Consider the following 11332-nt stretch of genomic DNA (forward strand, 5'->3'; position numbering starts at 1 on the left):
ATAGCAGCATCTCACTGGTTTTTTTTTTCAGCCTGAAGAATTACGATTGCTTGATGGCACTTATTTGTCTGTAAATGACGTCTTTGGAATGGCAAACATTTACTTAAACCACATTCAATTGTTGTTCACTTAATCAATAACGTAACGATATCTGCTGACTGATATTGTCTGCTTTTAAAATGAAACTACCCAAAATGCACTTTATTTTTATCGGCGACTCATTGGCACGTTAAAATTATGAAGAAACATACAGTGAAGAGAAACCAATTAATTTTTTTTTCACAATTCATGTTTACTAGTATATGCCGATTTTTACTGAATATTTCTCTCAAAAATTTTATCAAACCATGCAAATGCCCATGACCCCAACTTTTTTTGGTCCAGTACATTACAAAAAATGATATTGATATAAATGACAAATGTTCATCATTAATATAATTATCTGCTAGTTATTTTTCTAGATTACACAACAGATACTTGAGGAACATGTCTTCAGAAATTGGTTTCAACTTGGTTTTATATAAAGTTTATGCCATACTAATTGTAAAGGTATATACCATTTGAGTTATGATCATTGTTTGCATTCTATCTCATGAAACGTCCTAGCCAGCATGCAATCCATGCTCAAAAGCGTAACGTGATACTCACTTGGTCTTAGAAGCCCAGGGAAATGGGATGCAAATTTTGTTGCGTATTCTTCGCTTTTGTTGTACATACCAAGGTATGCGAACATGTCACTCACAATAAGTCCCATTTCAGGGAATTCTTGAAAAAGTTTTTCAATATCAGGCATGTGTTTTCTCAGTGGACAAAGGTCACGCCTTAAGCGTGAAACTATAAATACTTGTGTATAATAAAGCTTTAATACAGCTTTTAGTTCCCGCTTTTGAGATAAAATCTCTTGTTTCAAATCTTCGTCCTCAATTTCCTTCATGTCAATTGAATCTTCTTGTATTGTGTGTCTCAAACAACGAATGGCGGCTTCTATGGTGCACGTGGACAGGGTTTTATTTCTTTTCTCATATTCTTTGAAACTATATTCAAGCAAAAATTCTGCTACTGTTGACAGATCTCCCGTCTTTTCTCGGGGGACCTCTAACCAGTTAATTTTAAAGTCGACAACCCAAGGTAGAATTTTCGCCAAGGAAAAATCTTTTTCTTTGAAAAATAAATTTGCCATATTCGTTCCAAATCTGGCATCGAAAAGTTTAGCTAATATGACACGTGAGGATCGCTGCTTCATCTTATGTAAAGCATTTCTGAAGAAATCCTGAAGATTGAGCGAATTCTGCAATCTGTATTCCGTAATGAGTTGTGTCTGTATGTGCATTTCTTTCAGTAGCTCACAAGTTGGAACATAAAATCCCAGCTTTGCAAGAAACTTGGCTGTGCGGTAAGTACAGGGAACCACGGTGTGTTCCACGACCGCTGCCACATTCCTATTTTGCACAAAACAAGCAATGTCATTCAGCAACGACTTCACCAAGTTTGGTCCATATGTAAATCCGTGATTTTCTGCAACAAATTGGGCAGTGTGGGCTGGAAATGCCCGAATGGACTCAACATACACACATATAGTGTCAATTTCTTCCACCGAAAAACAGTCAATTAAATTACTTTGTGGGATAAAGTAATGGGGTAGAAACCTATGTTTTAAGCAGATCACCAGTTTGCTTAGGACAAACAAAACACAGCCACTAAAGTTTACATTCCAAAAGTTGGATGGAATATCTTCACAAGCTTGAAAAAATATAGATTTTATATGCTTTGTTTGCAGTTTTTTCTCAACATGGAACGTTATGTTATCAAGAAGCACCTTAATTACTGCAAACCCATGTCGCTGTGAATCTGTTAGGCTGTCAAAAAGCAACATTTCTATCTTTGAAAAATCTATTTTCCACTCAACTAATGGGTTTTCCGAGTTTTTATGTGCTTTGGGAATCAATGTGCAAGGCATGTCATGAAATAAAATCAAAAGAAGGCGTGAGGGGAAATCAAATTTTCGCCTCGAATGCAACCAATCTAAGGCAACCAAGGACAAAGGACATATTAGCCCAATATACTTAACTTTAGCACTTATGTCGGCATTCAGGAAACTCGAATCGTATCCTTCAATGCTGAAGGCTTGAAGATAAGTTTCAGACTCTATCTTGAAAGTTTTTTCACCAGCCAAGACCGCGCGCTCAGGAGGGAATTTCAACCTACAATATCCGGCCTTTGTATTTGACGTATCGAAATGCAACGCATACGGCAACGGCGGAGCTTCTGAGGACAATACAGGTATGTTCGATTTTAAAACTACGACTTTTGCAACCTTTTCTCTCATTTGCTTAATATAAAAGTCTCTCATTTTCTGTGCTTTGCTAATGTCAGTTAAAATGTAATTGCTTCCATCGGCAAATGAACCCAGGAATTGAAACATCCCTCGAGTGTGTGGCGGGAGTTGACCAAATTCATTGCAAAGCATTGTGATAGGTATCAAGTGTTTTAGGAGGAATGTTAAATGTGGCAAGGGGGTTCCTGATATGGGATCCGTGTGAAGAAGGTCTTCAATCAATAACTGTAATGAATCTGCAATGGAGATGTTATTATATCCAACAAAATGTTCATTTTTTAAAAATACATACACACAAATATTTTCTTTAAAATCTCCAGTAAGAGGAAGTTAAGTATTTGTAAAAATCTTCTACAATAAGCATTATAAAAACTTTTTAAAAAAAACCCTAACAAATAAATTATAATTTTGTTAGGTCTATTTGATAGGAACATTTTTTTTTTAAAAAGTGGTAGAAAACGGACAATATAAGTGTCAATGAAAAACAACTTTCACGAATCTCCAGCAAAAGAAGATCAAAAATGCAAACTTTAACACATACGAACTTCCGATTTGTATATTCAAATGGATACTGATGCCTTGATAATTAGTACGTTACCTTCAGTATCTTCGAGTTGAAGCCCCCCTCCACTGTTGACTGTAAAGATTTCGTCATGGTTTTTCTTTCCTGCTTGTGTATTCTTTTCATTTCTTCTATGCATAATACCAGATATATGTTCAGAAGTTTCATCTAGTACACTTTTAGAAATACATTTCCCTGATGACATGCTTGACAATCTGTCTTTGAGAAGAGCGAAAGAGTCCTCTGGGTTCAGATCTTTGGAACATGCTAGTAAGCGGTAAAGCACAGCCTCTGAAAGAAAAAAGACCTTTAGACTCCATGCCCATTATTTCGAAGTTTGAGCAACTTTTCGAAATATTATCATTAGTGATAGTTTTTAGAATAGAGAAGTGAAAGTGCTTTCCAAATATACTATGGCTTTGTCTTAGTGACCTTGAAATTTAAATTTCAGTGCTTATCCAAATTTTCAATACTGGTCATAACTTTCGAATGAGAGACGATGAGGCTTTCATCTTTTGCATGTACATGGCCTGTGACGACCTTTAAAAATATCTTTTTGTTTTATATTGACCACAATACCTTGATTTAATTTAACTTGATACAGTTTTAAAATTTTCAGTTATGGTTGCAAGTTTTACGAGTTCAAATCTTTAATCTTTTTTTTATTTGTTGGACAGACAAGGCATGAAATACAGACAGGATAGATACAATATGTTAATTATGAATAACTACACCAAAAACAATAAAACACAGAAATCAAACGGAGGCTTCGTTTAATGAGTCACATAAGTTATTTCAGATAATATACCTAAACTAGTTGCTATCTTTAAGGAAGTTCACGACACTGTAGCACTTCCTTCTGCATAATTATTGAGAAAAAAACATAACATTTTTAAACATTTCTATCGCAGAAAAACAAACAAATCACAGAATTCGGACCATATATTAAAGCGATGAAAATGATAACTTACTGTAGGGCCAGTGTATCTGCCAATGTTTAGGACGTAGACTCAGATAATGGAACTCGCCAAGATGACCCAGGTATATCGTCAGCCTCGTTTTAATGTCTTCATTGGACTCAGCCTCAACCTCAGTTCTCCTGATGTCATCTTGGTAGACGTTAAAAACGATGATTTTTAATGTAAAAACATCAGCAAGCGTTTGAAGAGTAATGTGGTCGCCCCACTGCCCCGGTCTCTCCATTCTGGAGAGGTATTCCTCCCAAGTCTCCCCAAACAGAAAAGAGGAGAGATGAGTTCCATCATCTTCACGAGATTTCTTTCTAAGATGTCTAAAAATGAAGTGAAGAATGATAAAATTTGGTTTGGTAAGTCAGTAAATCAATGGCAAGACCAACATATGTTCCACTTCTGACTTGTTTAGAGTACCTTAAAGACAACTAAAACTTTTGTATAGTTTACACAGTTTTTTTAGCATACATTTCGCATTGTTTTGTACCTATAACGACAGCCATTCTTGCTTTTCAGTCAAAGTATGCTTACTGTGTTGCTATTTGTCGTAAGGACTCTTTTGTATGACCTGGACAACCGTTAATCAGAAGCTGATCAGCTATTGCATTGAACAGGCAGTCCCCATCCGCAATGACATCATGTACTTCTAAACTATTATCAGCAGCAAAATCGTGGATTGATTGTTTAAAAATGGGAAGGTTGATAAATTTACCTGTAAAGATATAAAATAATAAGAGATTTGAATGTAGTTGACCACTTAAAAATATGAAAGCAATATCTTTGAATGAATTTACAACAAAATGTTACATTTTTATTACTATTTCATTTAAAGATTGATATCTATGGGTCATCTCTTCGCGATATTTGAACGTTATTTATCATGTTTATGTGTATTTTAATTTGAAAGGAACAAGTAACCATTTGTAATTAGGAAGAGAAATCCCAGAAATTTGTAGCTGAAAAAATACCAGTAGGTCTACAGATATTTTTCGGAGAGCTACAGCTTGCAGCTAACATTATTCCTGCAGATTCAAGTCAAAGACGCCCATATGTTTAATGTAACAGTAGAATTTTGTTTTTCATATTATTAACCTTATTTTTTGAGTATTCATAGACATATCAGCATGGAACGAAAAAAAATTGCCTGAAAACTTACTATATCTTCCCCCTTTTGGGGAATTCGTAGAAGGATTTAAATTTATGCCCATGTCTTGCTTTTGATTCTTCTCACTGGCCCGTGTTTCCCAATATTCATCCTCACTGTCGAAGTAATCCGTCTCCTCTGTGTCGCTGAATTCTTTTAATTGATCAATTGATTCTGAATCAGCGTCAGGGTTTGTTTTACTTGATATATCAGACAAGTCAGGATCTGATTTTAAAGAATTTTCCACACAGTCAGTTGTAACTGGTAGAGATTCTAATTCTAAATTACCTTCTGTAAATTTCGTTTTCACCCCACCTTTTGTAGTATCCGCTTTGTGGACGATTACAGATTCTTGACTGTTTTCAACATAGTCTGGGCCAAAGCTGCGATCTACTGAAGTCTTTGATTTCCCGAATAAAACTCCATTATTTTCTGTCTCTTCAAATTGGTTGTAAAATTCGGCTGTTCCGTCGTTTTCTTGTGTATAATTTTTTGCCGCTGTCGTTGTCCAGAAATGGTGCAATGGATTCCGCGATCTCTCTTTTTCAATCAATTGTGAGACGTTCTTGTACATATTGACAACTTTGAATCGAGATTTCTATGCCCACTTAGTGGTCATCATTTGAAGTAATGATCTGGTGAAAAGAATCGTGTTCTTTACTAGTCTGTTTTCATCCCTTCCTTATCTGTTTACGTGTATACAAAATCCCAGGCATAAAAACTGTATAAGTGTTTCCGGAGCAGTTGCACATAAATTTCCTTCTCAAAATAGTGTATATTTTTAAATAAGGAAAGAAATTTGGTTTTCCATTTGTACCTCATTTTCAGATATAAATTTTGTCGTTTTCTGTTTTCTACGCCACTATAAATGAAGTTTCTCTCAGTATATTTTTTTTCTTGTAAAAAAAAACTTAACATCATCGAACTTTATAACGACGACATCACTCTAAAATGTATTAAATAGAAAACGTCTTTAAAATCATGATCGATCTTAAGTTTTATAAGTTCGATGTTTCAAAGGGGACTTTATCAATAATGATGTTACATCTGTATGATTCAACCATTGGTACATGTATTTACAAATTAATTTAAAGCAATATGAGCTGCATATTTGAAAATTTATTTTGCTGTTAAAATGTGCTACTGTGATTAATTTGTTTGTCATTTAAACCCTTATGACCCATAAGCCCAAAATCAAATTTAGAAATGTCTCAGAAGAAATTTTTCTGTACAACCGAATATACAGTATCATATAAGGAATCATTATTGTACAGGACGACAATAATTAAATTTTATTGCAATCAAAGCTAATAAAAAAAAATTATCGTAAATATGAACAACAGAAGTTTATAAATGTTTTCATTTTCTGTCATTGAAATAGATAGTTACACATTTGAAAAAAAAATTCCGATGTCAAACATGCAGCTCATATTGCTTTAATCAAGCATTCTTTGCATGATGCTATTTAGCTGAAATTTCAGAATTGACTTCTTAAAGTTGAATACTTTTCTAAGTTTACTGGAACTCAAAAGAAACGCAACACCCTAATTTTAGGGGGAAAATTATATACGGGTTAAAACTATGTACCAAAAAAGTTACGTCATCTTTAACTTTGCCAAATCAGTTTTTTAACGGTTGAATGATTGTCATCCCATTACCAGAAGTGATTTTTAGCCCTCTTAACAGAAATAAAAAATATGCATTTTTAATAAAGTATTTGACAATGTTTTGGGTTTTCAAGATTTTGTAGCTGTTAATTATATGTATTGTACTAAAATTTCAGGAAGAAAACCCTTCTTTCTTTACCTATATTTCTTCATAATGACCGAAAGCACACATTTTCATTGCTCATGCTGGAAATTCTTAAAATAAAGAAAAAGGAGAGCTTCAGATGCAAATATAAACTACATAACGACTTTTCGGGCTCATATGTTTCAAAAGCATGATTGACGGTTTCTTTACCGGAAGTCCAAGGGTTACTACACTACGCCAAATTAGAGAAAATTCTACCTCAATATCTGAAAAACAGACATTAAAAATGCCCCAAAATAATTATTTCGCTCATATTAAGACATTGATAAACATAATGGATGGTATTAATGTCTTAATCTGAGCGAAATATTTAAACAAGGCAAAAGACTGCTTTCAAAAGAACGGATATAAAGACAACTGTATGCGACGAGAAACCATGAAAAATCATTTGGAAACTGTCATACTATATTAGCCAAGAGCATATCAAAGTCCTAATAATTATAATGTGTAAATTCTATTTTTGTTAGTGTAATGAAATTCAGTGAAAAAATAGTTTTAAAATTTATTTGTTGCCTCGAATAAAAATTTCGCATTGTAACAATGTAGCAGTAAATCTGTAGATATTGTAAATCGTACGCCTTTAAAACCACCTCGTCTTGCAGATAAAACAACCCGGTTTTAGCTTACCTGAGCTGAAAGCTCGAGTGAGCTTTTCTTATCACAATTTGTATGAAGTCCGTCTGTCCGTCCGTCTGTAAAATTTTCATATTTTCGACATCTCCAGAACCACAGGCCGGGTCAATTCCAACTAAACTTACCAAAGCATCTTTGGGTAAAAAGGATTAAAGTTTGTTCAAATGAAGGACCATGCCTTTTTTTCAAGGGAATATAATCAAGAAATAGTGAAAATTTGTTGGCATGTTTTTAAAAATCTCCTCAAGATCCACTGGGAAGGAAAAAGATGAAACTAATGTGGAAGCATCCTCAGGTAGTGTAGATTCAAGTTTACTTTTCATGACCCCCAGGGGTAGGATGAGACCCCATTGGATTATCAAAATTTTACATAGGAATATGTATGAAAAAATCTTTGAAAAATTTATTCTCAAGAACAGCAAAGTCATGATTGGTCATATTATTTTATATGGAAGCATCCCCAGGAAGTGTAAATTCAAGTTTGTTGAAATCATGACCCAAGGAGGTAGGATGGGGCCACAATGAACGCTCAAAGTGTTACATAGGAATACACTGGAAAAATCTTTTAAAATTCTCCTAAGAAACAGAGAGTCATGATTGTTCATATTTAATTGGAAGCAGCCTCAGGTAGTGTAGATTTAAAGAACTACAAACTCTAACTCTTGATTCCCGCCTACATTTTGCACCCATTAAATTCAATGTTAATGGCAATTTGGCCATTAAATCTTTGTTTCATACAAAGAACAGTTCTATAGTTATTGATTAATCATTTTAATTCCAACGCTAGATAGTAAGTTATCATTAATTCCAGCTCTTGAAAAAAGGGGGTAGACGATATTTTCTAGTGAAATCGAACTTTCAAGAATCACCATATTTGAAAAGTCTTAAATATGATAAAATTTATCTCATATCTTTGCTTATTTTTTACGCAAATAAATAAAACATATATGAAATAATAAAATACAATTATTTAGTTGTAAATAGCTTTAAAATTGGTGAAAAAGCAGTATTTTTTTCGTTTTTTGTATATAAACATATGTTCCCCCCCCCCCCCCGTGAAACACAAAAAGCTTTGGCATAAATTTGTAAAATGACAGTCCATATAACCTGTAAAAAGGAAGTTTTGTTTCACGGGGGGGGGGGGGGGGGGGGGAGATGTTTTTAAAATATTTTCCGTTTTCCGTTCATTTCTATAGTGAAAAACACAAGTTTTACCAAAATTATAGAGTTATCTCTCTTTGGTATCCCAAATAAGTAACGTTTTATGAAAATTCATATAAATATCTATAAAAATTTCGAAAATCATTCGAATATGTTAATTTTTGAGAATTGACTTAGAGGTAGGCAGGAGAACAATACTATCGTTCGTAGTTCTTTGTTCAAATCAACCCCCCCCAGGGTAGGGTACGAAGGGCCAAACTGAACGTTCACACTTTTAAGGAGAGAACCACAGCAAGTCAAAGAAATATGTTATTAGTATTATAACCCCTCCCTTTTAAGGGAAGGTTGGGCTCATTTATACATTTTTTCACTGCTTGATTTATTTTTTTTCCTAGCCACAGTGCTCAGGCGAGCGTTGTGACCCATGGGCCTCTCTTCTTACACCTCAAAGGAATTGACGCAGTTAATATTATTAGTAATCTTCTAAATTACAAAAAGGATCCAGCTTTGTATTCCACCATACTGTTCGTAGAATCACATATTATCGAAGGGTCAAATTTTTAAACGTTTGAGACATAAATATTTGTTTGTGGGGTTTTGATTTCGTGGTTGGAAAATGTTTAGTAAGTAATGCAAATGAAGTTTTTCGTGTTTGTCATAAATAAGTGATTTTCACACTTTTTCAAGTTGAAGACTTCGCCATGTTTTTCCTTCAAAAGTACATCGGCCATTGTTTCTATACTTTTTGAATATTAAAAAAATCCACAGAGCCTAGGAAATTAATCTGAAATACGATTCTCCTGCCTGTTCATGTTCTTCATCCTACAAGACACGTTATTTCTGGTGATGTAAATATAGAAAATTATGATGACTTTAACTCATTATTTTTTGAAAGGTCCAACATTTAGGGAACCCCGATCTTTTAACTGGCATTCATAATTTCATAAATAAAATGAATTCTGCTAAAGATTACGACAGTGAGGCGATGGGCAAAACTAACGCAGTAAAAAAGTTAACTCGATTGTGTATATTTTAGATTTCAATCTACAGAGAATATACTTTTGATGCAATCGGTGTGCCGTACTTTCTATACTATTTTTAAAGTGACTAAAGGAAATATTTTAGTGTATTTATCGGATGTTTGAAAATTGTTAGCATATTAAGAATATTATATAGGATTTAAATTTTGTATTACACAATAAGACATTGAATTGAGGTTGAAATATGTGACTGAAGAGACATTAATGTCTGTTTATTTCTATAAAAGCTCTGGATTAAAATGGCGTCGAAAAATATTGCACAAATGACAGAAAAGAAAGTGTGGAGGAAATCTCTTAATTGTTTACGGAGTGATAATTATATAAGAGAAGACAGTGACGTTATATTTGAAAATTTCTCTATGTTTATTGAATTAGAAAATCGTGCATCTTTAACTTTGGATCAGTTAGACGCCTTGGATCAAGATGTTGATTATGACAGCCCGGAAAGAGGTTTAAAAGAAAACGTACAGTCGTCAGAACATTTAAAAGACTCTTGCTCCGGGGTAGGATTTTCCTCTACTGTGCAGGGCGATGAAGGGGGATCAGCTATTAAGGCTGGAGCATACGATGCCGCTTTCGATAACAATATCGATGAAATAGATTACTTTGATAAAGAGGAAGAATACATGGAAACTCATGGACTGAGATTTGACGTAGAAGACGTTTCAAATCCTTATGAAGACTCATCGAAAAGTATAAATGGTCAGTATAAACCATTTGTTTTATATATACAACCTTTTAAGGATTCCTTTGCTTGTCTACTTATTTTAAATAACTAAACATTAAGTCGAGAATGATTTTGAAAAGTAATATCGTATATGAGTTCCATATTCCTAAAATGAAAAAAATAATTTGCATAAATTCCAATATATAAACTGAGTTGTAAAAAATCAAATTGTATTGTAATTGTTTTATTATATGAAGTGTATTAAAACTCATATTTTACGTGTTTCCTTCACAATTTAGTTATTGCTTTTGTCCCTTAGGAATGAAAGTAATTTCAGTTTTGGGGGAGCACATCCTAACATTTTCAGTTTTGGGAGATGGACTTGTAAAAAATTGAAATTTCATTGACAAGCCAAAAAAAGTCATTTATAGTTGTGTTTACTGGGAAAAGCACACACATATAATAGTTGTGTTTTCTTTAACATTCTAAATATCGGCAATGGACTGGGGACATATTTCCAGTCCCTACGGGTATATCAGCTTTATAAGAAAAGTTATTAAACATCGAGTCGACAATATTGCAGCCATGTTTCCATGTCAGCGATTTTCAGTTACAAAATTCCACCCCCTCCCGCCTTATTTCAACATCTATATATAATATATAAGTGCTGTATGTTGCTTATTTCTTGCAGACGAAAGAATGGGGCAATATAAAGACATTTCTATATACAGAAGGTCAATACAAAACTTTGCAACAACCAATCATTTTGAAATTCATGACGTCAGTCCTGATGGAAACTCTATGTTTCGGGCTCTCGCTGATCAGTTCATGATCAATGGTCGCATCGGGTTTACAGCTGAACGTTTACGATGTTCAGTAGTAGCGTGAGTATTCTGACTTCAGGTATTACTTGAGGCACGAAAAATGTTTCAAAGAATCAAATTCATATTTAAGTGAATAATAAAAGAAATATTGTTTTTCAATATTTTCTTTAACCACGCATAAAA

The 11332-nt window shown here is 33.8% G+C and overlaps 2 protein-coding genes across 2 annotated transcripts; one reads left to right on the top strand and one right to left on the bottom strand.

The window, feature by feature from the left end:
• Window positions 1–537: 537 nt before the first annotated feature.
• LOC134239939 (uncharacterized) lies at window positions 538–5743 on the bottom strand. The gene is made up of 5 exons (XM_062722069.1): window positions 5025–5743; window positions 4400–4580; window positions 3869–4188; window positions 2934–3188; window positions 538–2571 (listed from the first exon to the last, which is right to left on the bottom strand). The coding sequence occupies exons 1-5, from the start codon at window positions 5584–5586 to the stop codon at window positions 572–574; spliced, it is 3318 nt and encodes a 1105-aa protein (XP_062578053.1). The 5' UTR covers window positions 5587–5743; the 3' UTR covers window positions 538–571.
• A 3959-nt stretch (window positions 5744–9702) lies between these two features.
• LOC134239941 (uncharacterized) lies at window positions 9703–11243 on the top strand. The gene is made up of 2 exons (XM_062722070.1): window positions 9703–10360; window positions 11017–11243. Exons 1-2 carry the CDS (start codon window positions 9898–9900, stop codon window positions 11211–11213), a joined length of 660 nt encoding a protein of 219 aa, XP_062578054.1. The 5' UTR covers window positions 9703–9897; the 3' UTR covers window positions 11214–11243.
• The last annotated feature ends 89 nt before the right edge of the window (window positions 11244–11332 follow it).

The sequence above is a fragment of the Saccostrea cucullata genome, unplaced genomic scaffold (genome assembly GCF_032062105.1).
Source record: "Saccostrea cucullata isolate Sc308-1 unplaced genomic scaffold, CSIRO_AGI_Scuc_v1 ctg17282, whole genome shotgun sequence".
Taxonomy (NCBI): Eukaryota; Metazoa; Mollusca; class Bivalvia; order Ostreida; family Ostreidae; genus Saccostrea; species Saccostrea cuccullata.